At 45.2% G+C, this 25404-nt stretch overlaps 1 protein-coding gene across 2 annotated transcripts; it reads right to left on the bottom strand.

Moving 5' to 3' along the window:
* Positions 1-26: 26 nt before the first annotated feature.
* VSIG4 (V-set and immunoglobulin domain containing 4) lies at positions 27-16418 on the bottom strand. 2 transcript variants are annotated; one of them, XM_027822571.3, is made up of 8 exons: positions 16177-16418; positions 11823-12017; positions 7223-7504; positions 6812-6889; positions 6064-6132; positions 5124-5237; positions 3706-3727; positions 27-1422 (listed from the first exon to the last, which is right to left on the bottom strand). In XM_027822571.3, the coding sequence occupies exons 1-8, from the start codon at positions 16229-16231 to the stop codon at positions 1209-1211; spliced, it is 1029 nt and encodes a 342-aa protein (XP_027678372.2). In that variant the 5' UTR covers positions 16232-16418; the 3' UTR covers positions 27-1208. The 2 variants fall into 2 exon arrangements, with proteins under 2 accessions (XP_027678372.2, XP_027678371.2); XM_027822570.3 differs by having other exon boundaries at positions 11661-12017; positions 16177-16413.
* Positions 16419-25404: the final 8986 nt, after the last annotated feature.

Below are 25404 nucleotides of genomic sequence, written 5' to 3'. Positions count from 1 at the left end.
CTTGTGCGAAGAGACTGTACCAATGATTGTGAAAATACCATCTAACTTTATTTTGAGTAGGGCACGCTGTACCCCAAATCACTCTGCAGAGTTACATCAGACAAGAGAGCAAGGGGAATACATTGCAGGAAACAGAATGAGCATGCATTGGATGATGAAAGATCAAAGTGGTCAGAGTCAAGATTCAATAGACTCCCTGAGACCCCTTGCGATTACCCTGGGAGAATATTAAAATACTCAGCACTTATCAAGCACTTGCTATGTTCAAGGCACTTTACAAACATGAAAGCCTCACAACATCCCTGTGAGATAGGTCAGTATTAATATCTCCATTACACAGATAAATAACTGAAGCAGTCAGATTGAGACACATACCAAAGGCCACACACTAAGCCGGTGTCAGAGCCTGTATTAAAACTCAGGTTCCCACTTCTGGTTCCCAAACCCTTGCTCATATTATTAGACCACTCCTTTCTTTCCCCTCTAAGCTCTGACTCAGGATGACAAAGTTCTGCAACATTTCTATTATATTGTGTCCCCACCCTAAAGTCAAGCTGTAATGTTTTCCCCAACACCAACTCTGATTTTCCAGAAGAGAGGCAGGAAAGAAAGATGCCATTCCTTCTTCTAGAAAACAATCAGCTCCAATCTGACACGCCCTGGACATCAACCAAACCCTTACGGTCCTTTTACCACCCCACCCCAAATCTTGGGGAGAAGACCTGAGTGCAAATAAGATGTAAAATCAGTGGTTTAATTGTAGTGGAGGAAACCAGAGAACTTTCCTCCTTTTAACAAAGTTCCCTGGCCCTAAGCATTCAGTAACTTTCTAGCCAGGGAACGTACACTTACCATTATAGATCTTTTTATTGTTTTCATTATCATTTGTTAGGTATGTTACAATCTACTATTTACCTTGATCTCCAGCTTCAAGACTTTTGTGGAGCCCTTTTAACCCTGACCCCCCCTCCTCCAGGATGCTCACAAATTAATCACTGCATAAAACAGTTAGCTAACAAAGGCCAGAGCTCAATTTGCTGAAGAAGCAGAAGGTGACACAGTTCCCCTTGAACAAATAAAGGAATGAGTTTAGAATATTTATCAGAGGAGAAGACAGATGGGAAAGAGGGTGTCCCTTGGTGAAGGGTCACTGTTCAAGCTCTCCAGCTCTATCTTCTGACTCCTGCTTGCATGAAAATGCTGGTTCCCTACTGAACATCCCCCACTTCATATTCAGATTCCATTGCGTTCAGAAGGATCTTGTATTCAATGTTTTCCTTTATGCTTATTGTCTCATAGTCATTCTCTTTCATAGGCTCTGGCATGTAGTAGTTTTTGACCTTGGGTTTTTCCTCCTCATACGTGCATTTGCCATTGACTCCTGAACAAGTCTGTCTTCTCGCATCATTCCTCGTGTTTTGACTGAAACAAAAGTCCAACATAGAATCATAGAATATCAGGGTTGGAAGGGACCTCAGGAGGTCATCTAGTCCAACCCCCTGCTCAAAGCAGGACCAATCCCCACTTAAATCATCCCAGCCAGGGCTTTGTCAAGCCTGACCTTAAAAACTTCTAAGGAAGGAGATTCCACCACCTCCCTAGGTAACGCATTCCAGTGTTTCACCACTCTCCTAGTGAAAAAACTTTTCCTAATATCCAACCTAAATCTCCCCCACTGCAACTTGAGACCATTACTCCTTGTCCTGTCATCCGCTACCATTGAGAATAGTCTAGATCCATCCTCTTTGGAACCCCCTTTCAGGTAGTTGAAAGCAGCTATCAAATCCCCCCTCATTCTTCTCTTCCGCAGACTAAACAATCCCAGTTCCCTCAGCCTCTCCTCATAACTCATGTGTTCCAGTTCCCTAATCATTTTTGTTGCCCTCTGCTGGACTCTCTCCAATTTTTCCACATCCTTCTTGTAGTGTGGGGCCCAAAACTGGACACAGTACTCCAGATGAGGCCTCACCAATGTCGAATAGAAGGGAACGATCACGTCCCTTGATCTGCTGGCAATGCCCCTACTTATACATCCCAAAATGCCATTGGCCTTCTTGGCAACAAGGGCACACTGTTGACTCATATCCAGCTTCTTGTCCACTGTAACTTTTGGGTCCTTTTCTGCAGAACTGCTGCCTAGCCATTCGGTCCCTAGTCTGTAGCGGTGCATTGGATTCTTCCGTCCTAAGTGCAAGACTCTGCACTTGTCCTTGTTGAACCTCATCAGATTTCTTTTGGCCCAATCCTCCAATTTGTCTAGGTCCCTCTGTATCCTATCTCTACCCTCCAGCGTATCTACCACTCCTCCCAGTTTAGTGTCGTCTGCAAACTTGCTGAGGGTGCAATCCACACCATCCTCCAGATCATTTATGAAGATATTGAACAAAACCGGCCCCAGGACCGACCCTTGGGGCACTCCGCTTGATACTGGCTGCCAACTAGAGGAAGGGGCCAGGGAGACTCAACATCTTCAGATTCTGATCTCACTTACACCAGAACAGGGTAAATCCAGAGTCATTCCACTAACTTCAGTGGAGTAACTCTGGATTTGCAGTGGGGTATTTGAGATCAGGCTCTGGTCCTCTGCTTTTAAATGACAGAGGAATATTAGCTGTGGAATAACAAGACTCCTGATACTAATCCAGGGACATTATGGGAGGCTGTGCAAGTTGTCTTAAAGAGACACGCAACATTGATGAGAGAGTCACATACAAAAGAAGAGGCAACCAAGAACAATCAGCAAAGAATTTGGCCCTAAAGTTAGCTGACATTACCACACTGACCTCAATGGGGCTACACCCGTGGGGAATTTGGCTGTTGGAGAATAAACAATAGAACAAATAGTGGACAAATTGCAACCCATGGACCAAATGCACCTGATAAAGTTCCCCAAGGTGGCCTATGACTGGTCACATCTTTACAGTGAAGGTGCAACCAACAAAGAGAAGTCCCAGCATGCAGTGCACAATATTGGTCAGAGTTAGACCTTATTTTAACATACTGCTGTACAAACTTCAGTGACAGAATAGCACCTGGGCAAATTTCACTGGCAGAATACCACACTGCAACATACACTCTTATGATCGCTTTCATTGGCATCTGGATAAGCAGCTCCCACATTACGCGTTGTTTTTATTGTCGGGGCCTTTAAATTGGCAGCTTGTCTTGTGTATGTTTGTTAGTGAATGGAAGAATAGGACACAGGGATTCAAATTTAGGATTAGGATGGTCCAGGAAAAAATACCAGGGAGTAATGGAAAGAGGTTCAGCAAAGGACAGTTTTGGATGAACATCATGAAATGGTTCTCGAGTGGGACACCCATTCAACTGGGATACTATCCCAAGGGAAGAACCAGAAATTCCTGTTCTTTAGATTCTGGACAAAACACTGGGAATTCACTACAGAGGACAATCATGCACTGGTCTCTTTGGTGAAGGAACAGAGGAGCCAATAGTTCTTTTCCAACTCTAATTTTGGTGTGATTCTAAGATATCATTCAAGAACATTTCTGTCGCTGTTCCCTATGTGAATAACTAAACCTTCATGCTGTCAATCACATACACCATTAAGATATTCAAACCTCTCCTTTTGTAGAACGAAAGAGGACATTCATTCTTCACTTGGCAAATAGTTTTCCTGCCACAAAAGTCAATAGTACAACCCCAGAAGTTTTCTCAGCATGACAGGTGATGAATCTTACTCACTATGTTACTTCGTACGGATTATCTGAAAAAAAGAATAAAACACAAATGTGAAAATTTTGCATTTTTATTACCCCACAGAGAAAATCAGTTTTATTTAAAAAAGGTGATCTTTGCAAAAAGATTTAATAATGATAAATGGAACTTACATAGCACTGTATAAAGTTTTCATAGTACTATACAGACATTAATAAATCCACTCAAGCACCCTGCTAAGTACATTTTTTGTTCCCATTTTACAGATGGGAAAATGGAGGCACAGAGTGGTTAAATGACCAGCTGAAAGTCACAGTTGACCTGGGATTAGAAACCAGCAGTTCTCACCTCCCAGCCTTGTGTTCAGCCCATTACATCTCACTGCCCCTCCCCAGCTGATATTTCTATACAACAATTATATATTCATAACTATCTGGCTTTGAAATTCCCATTTCTGAAATGAACACTAGAAAGCTCTTACTATTGGGTCTGGATGTATTGTGCCTGCCCAGCTAAGGAGCAGACACTAAAGTGGATTTAGCCTCTGGTGTCTGGTTATCTGGGGTGCAGATTCTCTGTGTCCTGCTCATGACCGCTCTTGGTCTCTTGTATGCAGGCAATGGCTCCACCAAGTGAGGCGAGAGGAAGTGGTTACCCCCTGATTCACCAGTAGGATCCATGCTGAGCTAGTCTCAGCTAGGAGTCAGTCAGTAGGATATGTGCTGAGGATTGGTGTCAATTGGAAGCTGCTTTTAGAGAATGGAACCATTCTGATTTCCTAGCAACCATCTCTGGAGCACACACTTGCAAGATGTCATTCACAGTCCTGCAATGGATAGGCAGAGTACACTCAGTTCAGTGCTCACAGGAAATCTAGGAAGGCAGGCACTGTGATTATGATTACCTTGTCTATTCCCTTCCTTGATAGAACATGCCTGCCCCCATGTGTTCAAATATGAGAAGTGACTCATTTTCCTTTCTTTGTATTGCATCAGTATTCTAATTTGCGTCCAGCTCATTCCTTCCAGTCTATATGCTGGATGGAGGAAAGCTGCTTAGAATATTATTTCTTCTTACTGAATTTCCATGTATGTAAGCTAGGCCAGTGAGTAGCCTATGGGAGCGCAATGTGACTACTGGCCTGCTGGGAAGACCCTATCTGTCTGGAGTGAGTTACACCTAATCCTCAGGAGAAAAATCACACACATCCAAGAGAACACTCCCCATCCCATCCTCCACTTGCACACACACATCACTCCCATGACCTCAGACCACATTTCTCTCAAACGCCTTGAGCAAACATCTTAAGGTTTTTAAAGCAGATCTCAAAACTGCCTCTGCTAACCGTTGGCAGAATATTGGCCCCCTCCCCCAGAAATCCTCAGCAGTAGAGTCAGCCTGATCACCCAGAGCAGCCCTGAGCTTCCCCAGCACACCCCACTCACCCTCCTTGGTCTTTCTCCTGCACAAGACGACAGCGACGACAACAATAACCACAGCCACACAGAGCACAACGATCAGGATGATGAGATAGAGGGGCAGGCGGGTCCTCTGGGGGCCTAGATCAAAACAGCAGAAGCTGAGGTTTCAAGCAAGGAAGGAGTTCTGCTTTTTAATTAACAACAACAGCCACAACCATGATGATGGACCTTTCCCTTGGGAGCCGAATGTACTGGCCTGGGTTATTATGTGGTTTATGGTTGTGTCCCTTTACTGAGTCAGCCAGTTGGGCTGAAGGGGCTCACAGCAGAGTTAGTGGTTCAGTCCGATCTGCTGTCTCACAGCTGGAGTTCCTGCACTTGCCTCTTGCTGTGACATTGGGGCTTATTGTAGTTCAAGGTCAGCATCTCCACTCAGAGATGAAAGGAAGCCCCTGCTGACTGAGAAAGTAGGAGCTGTGCAGAGCAGAGCTGTGCAAAATGTTCACATCCAAACATCAAACCATATGAAACTATCTAGTTTGGGGCCTCATTAAAACTCTAGTTTCAGCCCAACTCATCCAAAGAGTCACCAAGGTTCACAGACATTTTGAGACTCGCTGGGTTTTTTCTCAGAAAATCACAAGATATCTACTGTTTCACTGAAAAAACTAAGTAAATCATGACAGTTCCAGCTGACTTTAACTTTGAGATTTTCAGTACATTTGAATCCTGAAACTCAAAGCAAACATCAGGTTTTGGACAAACCCACATGGGCTGGAAGCTGGGAAGGAGGTGCTATTGAATGGACCATCTATACACACAGAGAAGCAAAGTGTGAGACTCTGCATTTTTTTATGCCAACAGTTCTTTTCCCTGCAACAAAATCTATTGGCAGGTGTCAGCGTAGAACCTCCAGCTTGACTCCTTTCCCTCCCTGCCAGCTGCTCGGAAGGTCTCCCCTTACCTATTGTCACTTCTTGCCTTACTAGAACTCGCACGTCACTTCCAGTTGCCAGTGCTGTTGTGATCAGATCTGCAAATCAAGCAAGGTTCAGGTGATTATAATGGTGTACGAGTCATTCAGCATTAGAAAGAAATCTGATTCTGGTCTATGAAGCAGCTGCAGGACTGGAGGGCATTTCCCTGTTTAGCCTAATAAGCCAGTGAAACAAACCCTTTAGAGCCAGTGCTGATTTACCTGTCAGGGTGATGGTCCCTTCTGGATTGAAAATGAAAGGCCCTGCTGTGATACCTTTGAACTTCTGCAGAGTGGTTGTTTGGCATGTTTCTGCAACATACTGAGCCCCCCAAAACCACTGGGGTGATAGGGGCAGGATTAATGCCTCTGATTAACTTATGCGTAACCAAATGGAGCTAAGGAAATCCATAACTCCCCTAGGCATGTCCTCCCAAGTGTGAGAATAGCTGCCATCCCATGGAGGCTGTAACCAAGTAGTCCAGCAGCATGAGAATATGTTTCCCAAGGAGTAAGGGAGAGAGGAGCTGGAAGTCACCGAGGGCAGCAGAGGTCATTTCCAGGAAGCCATGTGCCTCAGCAGCCTACAGACCATCTGCTAAAAACTGGCTGCAAATGAGGGGACATGTCACATCATCAGCTCATCTTCTGTACCATTCACATACAACCACAATGAAAATATCACTTCCGTCCAAATCTCCAAGCTGCTTCCGATTCAGTGCAGAGCAGGCCTTACCTCTCCCTGGGATGGGCGTGGCCGTGGTGTTCGCCTTGGTCTCAGAGCTGAGTACTGTGGTTGCTGGTTTTGTGTGGTCTGAGAGAGAAATGACCACACATCAGATTCTGCTACTATTTCAATTTACAAACTGGATAAATACAAAATCTTTAGGGGGAAGTTGGAAGCCTCCCATAATGTACTTTACTGTACAATGCTATCCCACTGGAGGATACATGACATTTCTATGACCCCAGCCAGTGAGCTGAGTGATCCTAAAGCATGTGGATTGACAGCCATTGTTGTTTTAACCTAGCGAGTGTCACTATAAATGTCTAATCCTTTTAAAAACCCTCGAAGCCATTTGCCTCATTATCATCCTGCAGCTGGGAGTGTCTCAGAGACCACCAAGCACTAGTCTGGGGCACTTACCCCTCACAGTCAGCTGCACTGCATCACTCTGCTTTATGACTTGTGAGCTTGCTCTGTTTTCTGCTTCACAGTAATATTTCCCCGTGTCAGACGTTTGCAGAGACTCAAACATGAGTACAGCGTGATTGCTCACAGGCACTGCATTTCCTCCTGGCTCTCCCTTGAACCATCTGTAGACGATGGGTGGGGACCCATTGGCAGAGCAGGTCAGGCTTGTCCTAGCCCCTTTTGGTACAGTGAATCCCAGATTGCCTGGTCTGATGACAGGTTTAGTCACTGCAACTGAAAGCGAGAGGGAAAGGGATTTGGGTCAGTAGTTAAGAACTCCATAGCATTCATCGCCACACAATTTTAACAGGGTTCCATGCCCCCTTTTTTGGTTTATGTCCTACCTCCAGTCTCACATCTGGACCACAGTATGTTTTTGAAGCAGCCAGCCATTTTGAAAATATATATATATTTTTTAATGGGGAACATTAGGGCTGTGTGTGTGTGTATGTGTTTTAACATGTGAAGGTTACAAGAGAATAGGGTTTATTTACACATTCTTAGAGAAAAATAATTTTATAGGCATTTTTAAGCGGATTATCACCAAGTGATAAAGAAAGGAAAAATGTTAGAAAAGCGAGAATTTTAAAACTGCAAAAAAGAAATATGTTAACAGGTCTTTTTAGAGAAAACAATTATGAAGTTTTTGAATGAAAGGTATTACATATATCAATTTTAGAAGAAAATTTTCTTTATGCACTTATATTATTTTGCCATAAAGTCTGAAAAAGAATTGTGTGCCTTTTGAAATAAAGAATAGAGCACGCATTTTAAGAGAAAATAAACAAGACACAAAGTGAGAGAGAACAGCTGAGAAAAGCACAAGCATCTTAGCCTGTTACAGAAAAAGGAAAAATAAAGGGAGAGAGAAAGATGTAAAGCATCAAGAAGGCCTCTGTCACTGAGCACATGGCAAAGAGAAGAGAAAACCACCTACCCCCTGGAGCTACCTCTAGACAAATGCCAACAATTCTGGGGGACAAGCTGGTGAGGTAATATCTTTTAATGGATCGACTTCTGTTACTGAGAGAGACAAGCTTTTGAGCTACACAGATCTGGACCCTTGAAATATGTGTTAACTACTCATGCTACACAATCTATTCCACCTTGTGTTTAGCTGTGACATTCTGAGTTAATTTCACAGACCTGAAGATGTTTACAGGCTAAGAGGCTTTTGCTTTTTTTGGCTGTTCTCTCTCACTTTGTGTCTTGTTTATCTTCTCTAATATACATGCGCTATTCTTTATTTCAAAAGACATACAATTATTTATCACACTTTTTTACAAAGTAACCTAAATGCATAAAAAATATTTTTCCTAAAAACTAATATTTAATACCTTTATTTCTAAAAATGCATAAAATATTTTTCTCTTAAAAGATTTCAACATATTTAAGGGACTTTTCTCTTTTTTGGAATTTTAAAACTCTCTCTTTTTGGACATTTTTCCTTTCTTTATCACTTTGCCATAATCCTTGTTATTTTGTAAATTATCTAAAAATGTTTATAAAATTATGTTTCTTTAAAAGTGTCTAAAATACTTATTTTCTTCTAACCTTAACATGTAAAAACACACACACAAACAACCCTAAGGTTCCCCAGGAAAGTTTTTTTTTCAAAATTGCCAACTGTGCCAAAAGTGAACGTGTACGAATAAGAGACGGGGGCAGAACGTAAACCAAAAGAGGGGCATGGAAACCTGTCAGAATTATATGGTGACAATTGCTATAGAGTTCTTAAGTATGTAGGTCTGAATTATCCCAACACTGGGGCAGTATTTGATCTGGGAGTTTATTATATATTTAGGGGACAATATGGGCCAGATCTGGATTTCATGTCTGTTCAGATGCAGGGTTCAGGCCTTTCTCCAGAGTGACGTAGTTCATTGCCTGCTCACGTTCTGCTTAGTTCATGGCTGCCCAGTGACTGCTTTGCACAAGCTATGCTAGTGCAATATGGCTGCCCGGAATACCCCCAGCACAGACGGCTTTCTTTGGCAGATGCTGAGCCATCTCTCTGCCCTGTCATATTTGCTCACCACCCATGGAAGGAGTTGTGATGAATCTGCTAAGCAGGGAACTACCCATTCCCATCAACCACCTCCCCAACACACATCATCTTCCACAGGCCAGGAAGGAGGAAGGGGCAGGAATTCTATTGAAAGAACGGACCAAGGAAGTTCTCTGGCCCTTCTGCAGAAGGCGTGGCGGCATGGCCAGTAGCAGCAGGGAAGCCTGAGGCCCAGGGAAATGCCCAGGAATTATGTACAGAGCAGGCTGCACAGAAACTGGGAGACCACAAGTGGAACAGGGTGTGACTGCTGGACATTGCACCTGGAGCAGGTCTGTGTAGGACAGGACTTGTGGGACAGCAACAAAGGCTGGGCAGAAAGCCAGTGCAGAGGGGCCTCAGTGAGACATACACCACCGACTGATCATGGCCTGGAAACCTGCAAACTTCTATTTGGTTTGAACAGAAGGCTGGACTGGAGAGAACAACTCAGGCAGTCGACCTGAAGAATCCTAACCCTTGATGTGATTCCCCTCCCCAACCTCCTACAAGCATAAGAACAGCTATTGCCTCACTTTGAGTTAGAAGTGTTTAAGCCTTGGTATCTAGAGTATTTTCAAACTTTCCCTTTCTTGCGAGCCCTAATCAAATACCCTTTCACTTTAACCATGTGTCTGAGCAGTTGCCGGTGTACCCACCAGGGCAAGTGCCTAAAAGGCCTAGCTGCTGAAGTGCCTTCAGGGCTTGCCCTGGCATCGCAGTACACCTGGCAGGCTACTAACACCTTAGTGTTCCATAGAACTGAATAGCTACACCAATCAGAGTTTTCCTGGGGATGCTGTTGCTGGGGATGATCTGGAGTGGGGAGAGAGTATAGCTGGGGTCTGCCCCATCACAGGCATGAATTCCATCCTCTGGCTTGTTTCCCCCTCATTAGGGTGGGCTAGTGCCAGTTAGGGTTGCCAACTTTCTACTCGCACAAAACAAAACACCCTTGCCCAGCCCCTGCCCCACCTCTGAGGCCCTGCCCATGCCCCGCCCCTTCTCTGAGGCCCCGCCCCAGCTCACTCTGTTGCTCGCTCTCCCCACTCTCACTCACTCGCTCATTTTCACCGGGCTGCCTCAGGGGGCTGGGGTGTGGGAGGCGGTGAGCGCTCCAGCTGTGGTTGCTGGCTCCAGTGTGGGGCCAGGGATGAGGGATTTGGGGGTGCAGGAGGGGGCTCCGGGCTGGGGTGGGGGGTTGGAGCCAAGGGGTTCGGAGTATGGGAAGGGGCTCCTGGCTGAGGCAGGGGGTTGAGGTGTGGGAGAAGGTAAGGGCTCTAGGCTGGGGGTGCGGGTTCTGGGGTGTGGTCAGAAATGAGGGGTTCAGGGTGTGGGAGGGAGCTCCAGGCTGGGGCAGGGGGTTGGAGTCCAGGGGGGTGGGCTCCGGCTGCGGGTGCAGGCTCTGATGTGGGGCCAGGGATGAGGGATTTGGGGTGCAGGAGGGGGCTCCGGGTGGGGGGGTTTGGAGTGCGGGAGGGGGCTCTGGGCTGGGGTAGGGGGTTGGGGGTGTATGTGGGCTCCGGCTGGGGGTGCGGGCTCTGGGGTGGTGCAGGGGATGAGGGTTTGGGGTGCAGGAGGGTGCTCTGGGCTGGAACTGAGGGGTTCAGCGGGCAGGGGGGGATCAGGGTTGGGGCAGGGGGTTGGGGTGAGGTGGGGGGGTGAGGACTCCAACTGGGGGTGCGGTCTTTGGGGTGGGGCTGGGGATGAGGGGTTTGGGATGCAGGAGGGTGCTCTAGGCTGGGATTAAGGGGTTTGGAGGGTGGGAGGGGGGATCAGGGCTGGGGCTGGGGCAGAGGGTTGGGGCCTGGGAGAGGGTCAGGGGTGCAGGCTCTGGGTGGTGCTTACCTCAAGCAGCTCCCGGAAGCAGTGGCATGTCTCCCCTTCAGCTCCTACATGGAGGCACAGGCAGGCAGCTCTGCGCACTGCCCTGTCCGCAGGTGCCACCCCCACAGCTCCCGTTAGCTGTGGTTCCCTGGCTGCCCCTACACATAGAAGCCAGAGCGGGGACATGCTGGCTGCTTCCTGGGAGCCAGGCGGCGCAGAGGCTAGCAGGGAGCCTGCCAGCCCCGCTCCGTGGTACTGACAACCGAACAGTCAATGGCCTGGTCAGCAGTGCTGACCAGAGCCGCCAGGATCCCTAGCTGCCAGTGCAGTGAGGAAGAGGCATGTAGCTCCAGAATCCATGGGAAATGCTGGCCCAACTCTGTGGATGTGGGAAGTCAGTGTGGCATGGAAGTCCATCTGCATAACCCCATCCCCAAAAGATATGTAGCCAGCTCAGTCAAGTGCTTTATGACTGACAAATGCTACATAGGTGCAAGGGTTTATTACTGAATTTACCTTTAACAACCTTAACTGTAGTGGTTCTCTCCCTTGTTAGCAGGCTGTTGTTCTGGGCTGTCCAGGTGACTTTGCAAGTGTAGTGTCCACTGTCTGGTATTTCAAGCTTCTCAATTTCAAGAGAGACATCCCCTGGCCTGTATTTTGGGATGCTGAGCCTACCTCTGTACCGTGACAACATGATGTGATCACCAGAGCTATCCCTTCGAAAGACGGTGGCAGGGCTTTGATCTCGGTCCAGGGTCCAAATGACTGTTTGCTGCACAAAGTCCTGGGAAGGCACGTAGACACATGGCAAGGTGATGGAACTCTTCCATGTCCCTTCAATGTCGTGGGAGCCAGTCAGTTCCAGCATGGCTGCAGAAAGCAGGAAAGGAGGGATGGAAATAAAAGAGGAAAGAATATCAGTAACACCAAACCATGCTGGATGCACCACTAGGCTGAGTTCACCAAGCCACAGACATAGACAGTCACTCCCGACAACCATCTTATATGTGCTGTTTTTTATTACCATCTGAATCCAGGACGGTCAGTCAGACCGCTGACTGCAGCTTCTTCCAGCTCCCTGGTTATTTTTGTTGCTCTTCTCTGAACTCACTCCCATTTTCAGTACCTTTCTGCTGAGATGTAGTAGATCTGACCACAGGTCCAAAGAAAGGAGCACCATTATCTCCTTTTCCTAGGACTGTGGTTACATATTCATATTACCTCTAAGTACAACTGGTTGTTTTGGATCTTTCAGCTCCAAGGAGTTCCTTAGTGTTCTGCTTGGACTAGGGTGACCAGATGTCCCGATTTCGTAGGGACAGTCCTGATATTTGGGGGTTTTTCTTATATAGACACCTATTACCCACCACCCCCGTCCCGATTTTTCACACTTGCTATCTGGTCTCCCTAGCCTGGACATGGTGCCCCAATACTCTACCATGCAGGTTCCTTTCACAACATGACTAGCCACTGCTCCTCCCACCCCTTCACACACACCTGTCTATCATATATGGGAGGAAGGAGGAAAAAAAAGTCATTCCCACTGTTCTAATGCCTTTAACATATTTAGGGCCAAATTCTGCATTTAGTTACACCAAGGAAATCCAAACCTACTCTGCATTTACACCAGTATACCTGAGATGAGAACCTGCCCTTTTGTCTCAATATTCAATCTTGAACTTTGAAAACAGAGATGGAAAGTTTCCCAGCTCTTAAAGTTTCCATTGGAGCATTTCCATTTGTTTCTCAAATATTGTCCAGAGTTTTGCAATAGTTTTCCTTGAATATTGTGAAATTCTTATTAACAGCTATGAATGTATTTTGTATTCTCTCAGCGTTGGCCTTTTAAAATCCTAATGTCCAGTGTCTAAGGCATTAAAGGCATAGAAGCTATCTGTGTTGTGCAAACAAAATACCAAATAAATACAATGCACCAGATCCTCAGCTGGTATAAATCCGTGTAGCCCTATTGAGACAAATGACTCTACTGAGATCAATGGAGCTACACAGATTTATACCAGCTGAGGATCTGGCATCTATACATTACAGGCAGCAGAGGACTGTGAATACCCATGTCTAGGAATCAGTTATGGAGAATTATTGGGAAAACTAGAACAATGAGCAGAAGCAAGATTAAAAGGGAGAGTCTTGGTTATCATCTAGACCAGGGCAATGTCACTAAGAGTCATTATCAAGCTGTTGGTACTAAACAGTTCTTTGGCCTGCATTATGTGAAAGTTGGTGGTGGGTCTCTGCCAGCTTCTTATCATAGGTGACCACATCCCCAGCATTGCCATGCCAATTAGTACTTCTTGCCTGCTTGCTGGAAGTCTCCCCAGAGAAGCCAAGGTTGAACACTCACAGATTCCCCTCTCATCCTTCAAGTCACAGATGTTCCAGACCAACCGACATGACAAGGAGTGTTCACGGAGTTTGGGCTGCAGGACATGGGTCCTCTACCACTTATAACAAACCTCAGACATGCCGACATTATTTGAGATAACGTGCCTGGGCAGATGCAAAGACTGGGATGCATTCTTTGGGAACTATGTCTACTTCAATCATAATGAAAGCCCTGGTGTCAGATTCAGAAAAGATTCACTTTGAATGTTGCAATAATGAAACCTGGAATGGGGGGTGGGGAGGAGGAGGAATACAAATCTGGTCATACAAAGGCCAGATCACTGACACTGATTTTCAGAAATTTTATGAAAAGTCTCCTAAACAGAACACAATGCTACAACAAGAAAAAAACAACAAGAAAATACTCTAAACTTTGTCCAAAAAATGACAAGAAGCAAACGAACCACAGGAGCTAGCTGGATACAAATAGAAAACTTGAAAACAGGAAGTGGTGAGCATGGTAGCTCTAAATGGAACCTTTTCCAGCTGGGAAGAGCTTAGCTTCAGAGTCAGCTTTGGGGGTCGTTCTTTTATTTATACTGTGAACTGGAGCGGAGTGAAATATATATAATATATTGCAAATGTTTTGAAAGTCCAAGTTATCTTAGAAATGAAGAATGACACAGCTGGGCTCAAAGGGGGCTGGGCCTTTTAGGGGAATAGGCTAGGAAAAAACAAATATGATTTAAGGAAGACAGAAGGAAAATAACCATGTTGGAACGGAAGAGCTGAAGTCTAACATATATACTGAATGGAACAGCCCTGCAGTATGCTCAGTAGTAGCTGGTCGTGTAATCTTCTCAGCTTGTATGAGTTGAACAGGGTCAGATTTGGGAGAGCTCCAAGAAATGTAGAGTCTATATTGGGAATTTACAGAACAGTAACCTGGTCTTTTGCTCTTGGTAAAGAGGGACATGTTTTTATGAAAAAACTTGCATTGTCCTACCTACCTAGCTGTATTTTAAGGAACCTATATGCTTTGCCCCACCCCTACCCCCTTTCTGGTAAAGTTAACTGGAAACTTATCAACCTTTACTCCATATTTCCCGGCATGTGCATTGTTGCTTCGTGCTGTTAAACAGCTGCTGTGTTTCAGCCCAGAACTTGCTGCATTTTGCAGAGTGATACAATTACTATATCGCAAAGGAGAGACAACTAGCTGTAATGGGATAAACAGAGCAAAAGAAAACTGATGCTGAAACATTTCTGAATAGGAAATATTTCCTACCAGTGAGAGCTGTTTAACTGGGTTGTAGCTTCCCAAGGGAAATTATGGGGTTCCCATCACTAGAGGGATTTAAAAGTAAACTGGCCAAAACCATGGAGAATGTATTTTAGAGAACATTCCTCCATTGATCAGAGGAATGGGTTAGCTAACCTTCTAAAATAGTACAAATTTTCAAATCTTTTCATTTTCTGGACCATTCCATAAGAGTGGGACAATCTCTTTTAGACCCTCTCCCCTCCTCCTCTCCCAATCCCCCACATTCCTAGTGGCATAAAATTGCTCCCTGAATCTCTGGTCTCATACAGTAAATCTGTGAACTGGGACAAGAATTCTTTGGGGAGGTCCAGATCTGCATCTGGTCTTCTTGGTTCATGGCCATCTTTATAAGATGAAATCCAACCAGAGCACTGGATCAGAACTATGGGCAGGTTTGCATTTGGAGCCACAATCCTTATCTCATCTCCAAGTTCTGTGAGTCACTCTTCCAGTTTATCAGATAGCCGTCCAAATTTCATAAATAGTCTGAGAACTGCAGCATCTCATTAGCAAATGGCTTCAGAATTTTCCTCAAAGTCCAGCTTTTACTTTCCGAAAAGGTCCCCTTTTCTGAAAGCTTCCTGTTACTTTTAACTCAGTTTAAAACAGAACTCCAAGTAAGCAACTGAAATAGGAGTTCACATACATCTAAACTTCTTCTACTTTTGTATAACAAACCCACCTTCTTTTCTAAAACATGGGAGTAATTCTGGGCTTCCACGCACACCTTTCAAATCAGTATCAACATTTTCCCCTTATCCTGTTTCCAAGTTCTTCCTAATGCAGTGCAGATTCACTAGTAAAATGCGAGCACATTTCATTTGAAACTGCAGCACTATATAAAATGACAGCTCAGAGTCTGATCTCAATTACATGAGTGTAGCCTAGCATAACAGAGTTATGGAGATCAGAGTCTGTCTGGAGGTGAGCCATGGGTACAGCTATAGCCAGCACTGTAATTACGATACCCACCAGTAGAATTCTGAAAAGTTGTTATGTTCCAAAAGAATGAACATATTCCCACCATACAATGAACTTTTCAGAAACTAAAATGCCAGAGAAAAAACCCTCCCAGTATCCTGAACAATCTTATTTTGTTCTAACTCTGGGCACATTACATCTGACAAATTGTTTAATACTGGGCTGTTCGTTACATTCTCAAAAACATCTCCCAGTTGTATGTGATGCAAAATGACTGTAAATGTATATTAGCTGCAGAACCAAAGTTCTGGTTTTCACCGCATTTTTAATATTTATTCTTCCATCAACATACCTATACGAACAATCAACTAACACACACAGGCATATTCTGCACCTATAGAGTAACTTTCTCTGAATATGAAAATATTTGCATTTACTCACCATTGCAAAAGATGAAGGAATTCACAAGTGCCACTAGCCACGTTAACTTTTCCATTCTTCACAGGACTGCAGCTACTTCTCTCTTATGCTGAACTCAGTGAGACAGACCCGCTCTGCCAGGATCAGAAGCCAAGTCAGCAACACTTCCTTTTCTTCACTTATTATATCATCTGGGATCTAGAGTGGCTGTTGCTGGCTCCTCTCTTTTCCTTCCTTCTTTCACAAAAAATACAAGTTACATTTTACTGGTGGCCGAAGGTGTTGTGTGACTATTCTACAGATAGGAGAGATCCTAACAAAGGATGGAGTTAATAAGAAGATTCTAATATTCTTTTCTTTTCCATTTCATATTTACCTTGAGTCTATCTACTTTGCTTACCGTTCACTTGATTTTTTTTTCAAGTGACTGCTTCCTTTGAGTCTCTTTATAACTTGCTATTTTTTTCTGCCTTTTTCTCTTTCATGTTTTCCATTCTTTTCTCAATGGCCATCTTTATATATATATAAAAACCACACACATACAAACAAAAGAAAATTTTTGAGGTTGAAAAGTCAAACACTCCAAAGTTAGGAACTGCCTGAATTAAGATTGTGCACCTGAATTTGGCCTGCTTGACCATATTTATTATGATACAGTCTTTAACTACCTGAGTACATACTATTTTTCTGTCAGAGCCCCTGCCTTATTCAGTGCACAGGATGGATGGTGCTCACTGAAAACTTTATTTTATCCTTACTGTTCAATGTGTGGGCCCCATGCCTTATTTACTGCACACTTTCAAACCCTGCTTTGAAGGCAGAATTATTAATTATCTCCTGGGCTTTTCTATCACAATCATTTTGGAGTGCTTACCTAATACCCCTGTGATGAGGAACGGAGGAACAGAGAGATTAAGGTCAAAAGAATCCACTAATTTTGGGTGCCCAATTTGAGACACCTAGGACTTGATTTTTCAAAGTCCTTAGCATTACATAGTATGTTCTATGTTCAAAGCACAGCTGCCATTGACTTCAGTTACAGCGGTGAGTGTTCAGCACTTCTGCAAATGGGACCTTGGGTTATCGAGTTAGGCACTCAGAAAATGAGGAACACACAATTGGGGACCACCGTGAAAAGTTTGGTTTAAATGACTTTCCTAGAATCACTCAGGAGCTCTGTGGCTGAGGAGGCATAGAATCCTGTTCCTCAGGGCAGCATTTAATTATCTTAACCATGACCTGCTTCTTTCTCTTCCTGCAATACCCGGCCTTATTCACTACACACTTTCCAGCTTCCATCTTGCAGTTCTCTGACACTTCAGCTACTGAAGGAACTGACAGCGGTAGTACTATATACATCGATAGTATTCATCACCACGTATTTTTGAGAGGTTTCCATACCCCATTTAGGGCTTATGTCCCGCCCTCCATCCCCATTTCCATTGGTGCCAAAGCTTGGTGCCATCAGCCATTTTGAAAAAATGTTATGTTTGAATAGGGGGAGTGTTGTGTGCTTATGCTTTGATACATTTAGTGCAAAAGGTTGAAAGAACAGAGTAAGAGAGCTTAAAGATAAAAAAAAAAAGTTTGGGTAAGGCTTAGAGGAAAAAAGGGAAAGAAAGGTTATTTGGTGAGGTTTAGTAAGGAGAGATGATTTTAAAGGCCTAGTATGGTATGTTATTAAAGAATAGAAAGATAGAACTTTAAAAAATTTCGATTTTTGTTTTTAAAGGGTTAGTTTGAAAGAAGAGAGGCAAGTTATTAAAAAAAGAGAGATTTTTGGTGAGGTTGAGGAAGGAGAGATGATTTTAAAGGCCTAGTTTGGCATGTTATTAAAGCATAGAAAAATTTGAAATAAATATAAAAGGTGTATTAAATATAAGGGTAGGTTAAGAAAAGAGCATTTAGAAAGAGTTAAATAAAAGAAAACTAGGTTTAAAAAGAACACACATGGCGAAAAAAGGAAATTGTTGAAACTTTTCTTGTCTGCATAGTAAACACTGGCGTTTTTATCTGTTTGAATAATCAAAGTGTTGCTTTCTGTGCCTCCTTGGTTGCAAAGATTTGAACTGCTTCCTGCTGAAGGACCACAGTTTGGGCCAGCTCGTGCTCTATTGAGATGGTTGCAAGGCTAACCAGCCTCTCCTGTGTCATTGTGGAGCGTAGATGTGTTTTTATTAACTTCAGCTTGGAGAAGCTGCGTTCTCCACTGGCAACTGTTACAGGAAGTGTTAGAAGTATGCGCAGAGCAACAAAAGCATTTGGAAAGAGGGTGGTCATCTTATTTGTGCACAAATATTCCAGAACAGCCTTTGGAGTTGATCCTGCTGAAATGTATCTTGAAAGGGCTTTCAGTTCATCACCTAAATCACTCGCATCAATATCGCGCATGTCATCATGTGTCAACGCTGTCTCTAGTGCCCTGCATTGCTGGTGTAGGTCTTCTTCAGGTATAGTGAGGAGTTTTGGAATATCATACAACATCCCAAATATACTGCTGTGTTCCCTGCGCTGCATGAAATGTTCTTCAACTGACTGTATTGCACAATCTAGCACCTAGTTAAAGAATTCAACTTCAAATTGTTCTTTGGGGTCTCTTATGGGATTATCCCATACCTCGTAATCAAAATGTCTTCTTCTTCGGTGACTCTTGTATTTTTGAATGGGTGGGAAAATAGCTTCAGTGTGAAGATCCTCCGCCAACTTTTGTGCACTCTTCAGAACGTTTTGAAATCCCTCATCTGACCAGTAAGACTGTAGATATGACTTTGCTTTGTCCAGTTGTTCCATTGTTCCAGATATATCAAGGTCAACACCTTGGAGTCTCTTGCTTACAACATTTATTTCAAACAGTATGTCATGCCACAACACTAAGCCACACAGAAATTTGAAGTTATGTATGTTTCTGGTGATTCCATTTCTCTCTGCCACTGTTCTCCCATGAACAGTTCCTGTCATAGCATTATTCTCCATAATGGCAACTATGGCATAATCTATCTTCCCAGTTTGGTGTTTGATAGGCTTTATCGCCTCCACTCAACTTTCCTATCATGTGGTACTCAGTGGTTTCACTGTCAGAGCGGATGTCCCCAGATGTTGCTTCAAAATTTGCCATCGATGAGCTGATTCAGAGAAAAATACATAGATGCTTTGAATTACATTTAAAAATTCAGCAGCCTCACTAGAAGCTGATGCTGCATCACAGACCACCAAGTTCAATGAATGAGAACTGCATGGGACAAAAAGAGCTTGAGGGTTTAACTCTCGGATCCGTGTCTGCACTCCTCTGTTCTTTCCTCTCATGTTGGCACCATTGTCGTAGCGCTGACCTCTCATGTCAGCTATAGCAGTTCCCGTATCTTCCAGCTTTTTAAGAAGCACATTTGTCATACCAGCTCCTGTAGTATCATCAATGTCCATACATTCTAGAAAATGCTCTCTGACAGTCACCATTGCAGGGACATTTTCACTAGGTTCTGTTGTTGTTATAAAACGCACCATTAAAGTAATTTGTTCCATATGGCTGATGTCAGGTGTGCAGTCCAGAATAACAGAGTAATATCTTGCTGACTTCAGATCTGCCACAATCTTCTGTTTGACTTTTGTTGCCAGTAACTGTATGATCTCATTTTGAATTGTTTTTCCAAGGTAGTGGTGTGTGTACATTTTTTGGGTGGTGACTCTTCTTAGATGCTCCTGGAGTACAGCATCAAACTCAGCCATCAGCTCCACAATTTTAAGGAAGTTTCCATTGTTCGGCACATACAGCTGATCTGAAATGCCACGCAGTGCTAGGTTTTGGGTAGCAAGCATTCTCACAATGGCAATGAGCCTTTCCAGAACATTTTGCCAGGAAAGAGACTCTGATGCAATCTTCTCTTGATGCTGATCATCTATGGTGGCCTTTAACCTTAGTCTCACGCTCTTTCTACCTATAGAATGCTCTCTGGTGATTTGCTGCCTTCTCATGGCATGCCAGATTTCTAGCCAGATTTTTCCAGTCCTTTGTTCCTGTAGAACCCAATGTGGCTGGAACATTAGGCTGGAAGAGTTTGCAACAAAAACAGTATGCAGCATTTTGGGGTTTTGAGTACATAAGCCATGGCCTCTCTACTTAGTCACTATTGGGGATTTCATGCCAGTAATGTGTTGGATGGAAACTTCTATTTTCATTGTCTTTGGGGAACATGAAGTTTTTCATTTGCTGTGGCCCATGCAGTACAAGGAAGTCCCTCAGGCTACTGCTCAAGTGGGTCCACAGCCCTGGATCATCTAGACTTAAGGAACTAAACTCAGCAGCAGCTGTTTCTTGCGCCTCCACCACACTCTTCTCTGATCTACACTTTTCTTCTGGAATGTGCGTGGTCACATCCATTTGTGATGGAGATATGGATGCTGCAGCTGCCAGGTCACCTGCACTCTGACTAACTGGAAGATCAGGCATCTCCTCACCACTCACATCCTCACTGGGGCCGGAAGGCTCACCGTGAACATTTGTGTCTATGTATCTCAGGAGAGCTCCTTCCTGCTTAGATAGAAAAGCTTCTTTTGCTTTCTTTCTTTTTCTGAATGCTGCCCAGAGGGGTGTTTTCTTCCTTCACTCATGACTGCTGTTCTGTGCCAGGTATAGTGGCTCTCAACACTCAATTGAAGGGGACAAATAAGCAGGCTGGTAGCAGGGCCTGAGTGAGGGAAGATATCACTGTCTTAAGGGCCTAACTGGCTCCTACTACTTCAGCTGACTGCCTGTTCTCCTCAAGCAGGTTCAGGGAAGCAGCAGGAAACAGGAAGCTCCCTGAGGCCTGGTCTACACTACGAGATTATGTCAGATTTAGCAGCGTTACAGCGAATTAACCCTGCACCCGTCCACACAACAAAGCCATTTTTTTTTATATAAAGGGCTCTTCAAACCGATTTGTGTACTCCTCCCCAATGCGGGGATTAGCGCTGAAATCGACATCGCTGTTTCGAATTAGGGTTAGTGTGGATGCAATTCGAAGGCATTGGTCTCTGGGAGCTATCCCACAGTGCACCATTGTGACCGCTCTGGACAGCACTCTGAACTGGAATGCACTGTCCTGGTGTACAGGAAAAGCCCCGGGAACTTTTGAATCTCATTTCCTGTTTGGCCAGGTGAGCTCATCAGCACAGGTGATCATGCAGAGCTCATCAGCACAGATAACCATGCAGTCCCAGAATCGAAAAAGAGCTCCAGCATGGACTGAACGGGAGGTACTGGATCTGATCGCTGTACGGGGAGAGGAATCCGTGCTATCAGAACTACATTCCAAAAGATGAAATGCCAAAACATTTCAAAAAAATCTCTGAGGCCATAAGGGACAGAGGCTACAGCAGGGTCACAACACAGTGCCATGTGAAACTTAAGGAGCTCAGACAAGCGTGCCAGAAAACCAAAGAATCAAACAGATGCTCCGGGACAGAGCCCCAGACATGCTGCTTCTACGCTGAGCTGCATGCAATTCTAAGGGGGACTGGCACCACTACCCCACCCCTGTCCATGGACTCCAATGATGGGGTACTCTCCGCCATGCCTGAGGATTTTGTGGACAGGGAAGATGAGGAGGAGGAGGACGAGCTTGAGGATAGCACACAGCACACTGTTCTCCCTGACAGCCAGGATCTTTTTATCAACCTGACTGAAATACCCTCCGAAACCAACCAAGTCAGAGAAGGGACCTCTGGTGAGTGTACCTTTTTAAATATAATACATGTTATAAAAGCAAGTGTTTTTTAATGATTAATTAGCCCTGAGGACTTGGGATGCATTCGTGGCCAGTACAGCTACTGGAAAAGTCTGTTAACGTGTCTGGGGATGGACTGGAAATCCTCCAGGGACATCTCCATGAAGCTCTCCTGAAGGTACTCTAAAAGCCTTTGCAGAAGGTTTCTGGGGAGAACAGCCTTATTCCATCCTCCATGGTAGGACACTTTACCACGCCATGCTAGTAACAAGTAATCTGGTATCATTGCATGACAAAGCCTGGCAGCGTATGGTCCCAGTGTTTGCTGGCATTCAAGCAACATCCATTCTTTATCTCTCTGTGTTATCCTCAGGAGAGTAATATCATTCATGGTAACCTGGTTGAAATAGGGGAATTTAATTAAGGGGACATTCAGAGGTGGCTGTTCCTACTGGCCTGTTTGCCTGTGGCTGAAAAGAAATCCTCCCCACAGTTAGCCACATGGTTGGGGGGGGGGGGGGGCATTGGTGCTGAGCTGTTCGCATTTGGCTAGCAGGGATCTTCCATGATACCAGCGAGGCGGTGTGGGGAGGGGTAAAGTGACCATCCCAGATAATTGGATGGGGGGGGGTTAGTTTGGTTTCTGCTGCACGTAGACAGGAAAACCGCAGCACTAAATGGCCAACTCAACGGGCTTTGCTTGGTATGGGAAAGGAGGGCGCTGCTGTTATGAAGGTTGCAGAAGCCGAAAGACTATGGCTTACCATGGCCGCCTGCAAGCTGAATTCTGTTGCCCAGCACTGCGTGTGTGATCTCTAACACCAAAGCTGCAGGCACTCGATATAAGATGCAAAATGCGACCTTGTACCAAAATCACATGTGCTATGTAATGTGAATAGCGTTGTTCACCGTGAAAGAGTATAGCCATTGTTCTGTAAAATGTATCTTTTTAAATACTTCACTCCCTTTTTTTTCCTCCAGCAGCTGCAAATGTTTCAAGCCTCCCTCCTCCGTCCCAAAGGCTATCTCAGATAAGGTGGTGAAAAAACGCACGCGCGATGAAATATTTTCTGAGCTCATGCAGTCGTCCAGCACTGACAGAGCTCAGCAGAACATGTGGAGGGACATAATAGCAGAGTACAGGAAAGCGGCCGATGAACGTGAGGAGAGGTGGTGGCAGGATGATCAGAGGAGGCATGATGCAATGCTGGGGCTACTGCGGGATCAAACAGACATGCTCTGGCGTCCGGTGGAGGTTCAGGAACAGCAGCAGGATCACAGACTGCTGCTGCAGCCCCTCTTTAACAGCCCTCCCTCTTTAACCGCCCTCCCTCCTCCCCAAGTTCCCTTACCTCCTCACCCAGACCCCCAAGAACACAGGGAGGGGTGGCTCTGGGCACCCAACCACTCCACCCCAGTGGACAGCCCAAGCAACAGAAGGCTGTCATTCAACAAGTTTTGAAGTGGCCTTTTCCTTCCCTCCTACCCTCCTCCCACAACCCACCCGGCTACCTTGTGAGTTATCTCCCTATTTTAATAATCAATTAATAAAGAATGCATGTTTTTAAAATGATAGTGACTTTATTTCCTTTGCAAGCAAGCAGTGATTGAAGGGGGGAGGGCGGCTGGCTTACAGGGAATTTAGAGGCAACCAAGGGGGCGGGTTTTCATCAAGGAGAAACAAACAGAAGTGTCACACAGTACCCTGGACAGTCATGAAACTGGTTTTCAAAGCTTCTCTGATTCGCAGTGCTTCCTGCTGTGCTCTTCTAACCGCCCTGGTGTCTGGCTGCGCATATTCAGCAGCCAGACGATTTGCCTCAACCTCCCACCCCGCCATAAATGTCTCCCCCTTACTCTCACAGAGATTGTGGAGCACACAGCAAGCAGCAATAACAATGGGAATACTGGTTTCACTGAGATCTGAGTGAGTCAGTAAACTGCGCCAGCGACCCTTTAAATGTCCAAATGCACACTCTACCACCATTCTGCACTTGCTCAGCCTACAGTTGAACAGCTCCTTACTACTGTCCAGGGTGCCTGTGTACAGCTTCATGAGCCAGGGCATTAAGGGGTAGGCTGGGTTCCCAAGGATAACTACAGGCATTTCAACATCCCCAGTAGTTATTTTCTGGTTTGGGAAGTAAATCCCTTCCTACAGCCATTTAAACAGACCAGAGTTCCTGAAGATGCGAGCGTCATGAACCTTTCCTGGCCATCCCATGTTGATGTTGGTGAAACGTCCCTTGTGATCCACCAGTGCTTGCAGCACCATTGAAAAGTACCCCTTGCGGTTTATGTACTGGCTGCCCTGGTGGTCCGGTCCCAAGATAGGGATATGCGTTCCGTCTATAGCCCCACTACAGTTAGGGAATAAAGCCATCTAGTATGACCTGCACATTTCCCAGAGTCACTAGCTTTGATAGCAGCAGCTCAATGATTGCGTTGGCTACTTGCATCACAGCAACCCCCATAGTAGATTTGCCCACTCCAAATTGATTACCGACTGACCGGTAGCTGCCTGGCATTGCAAGCTTCCACAGGGCTATTGCCAGTTGCTTGTGAACTGTGAGGGCTGCTCTCATCTTGGTATTCTTGCGCTTCAGGGCAGGGGAAAGCAAGTCACAAAGTTCCATGAAAGCGCCCTTACGCATGCGAAAGTTTCGGAGCCACTGTGCATCATCCCAAACCTGCAACGCTATGCGGTCCCACCACTCTGTGCTTGTTTCCGGAGCCCAGAATCGGCATTCCACGGCATGAGTCTGCCCCATTAACACCATGATCTCCAAATTGCCGGGGACCACGGTTTTAGAGAAATCTGTGTTCATGTCCTCATCACCACGCTGCCGTCGCCTCCTCACCTGGTTTTTCAGGTGCTGGCTCTGCAAAAACTGCACGATAATGTGCGAGGTGTTTACAGTGCTGCAGTGAGCTGAATGGGCTCCATGCTGGCTGTGCTATGGTGTCTGCTCGGGCAATCCAGGGAAAAGGGCGTGAAATGATTGTCTGCCATTGCTGTCATGGAGGGAGGGAGGGTTGACTGATGACATTTACCCATAACCACCCACGACAAATTTTTGGCCCCATCAGGCATTGGGAGCCCAGAATTCCAATGGGCAGCGGTGACTGTGGGAACAGTGGGATAACTACCCACAGTGCACTGCTCGGAATGTCGATGCCTGCCACGGTACTGTGGACGCACACTGCCGAATTAATGTGCTTAGTGTGGACGCATGCACTCGACTTTATACAATCTGTTCCCAAAAATTGACTTCTCTAAAATCGGAGTACTTTTGTAGTGGAGACATGGCCTGAGAAGCTGGTGTTAATCAGTCCAGGCTCCTGAGAGTGCTAGAGAGGTACAGAAGAGGCTCCTTCCCCTCCTCTCTCTCCCTGCAGCTCCCGCTGCTTTCTGTTATTCCCTCTCACCTTTTCTCCTGCCTGCCTGTTATGTCTCTTGTGCCCCCCTTCATCCAGCACAGCACTCCACCATCTCTGTGCATCTAGAGCAGAGAGAATACATATGCACCAGCAGCAGACACAATTT

This window comes from Chelonia mydas, chromosome 9 (assembly GCF_015237465.2).
Source record: "Chelonia mydas isolate rCheMyd1 chromosome 9, rCheMyd1.pri.v2, whole genome shotgun sequence".
In the NCBI taxonomy this organism is placed as follows: domain Eukaryota; kingdom Metazoa; phylum Chordata; order Testudines; family Cheloniidae; genus Chelonia; species Chelonia mydas.
The sequence above is the reverse complement of the archived record's forward strand: the minus strand, read 5'-3'. Positions and strand labels throughout refer to the sequence as shown.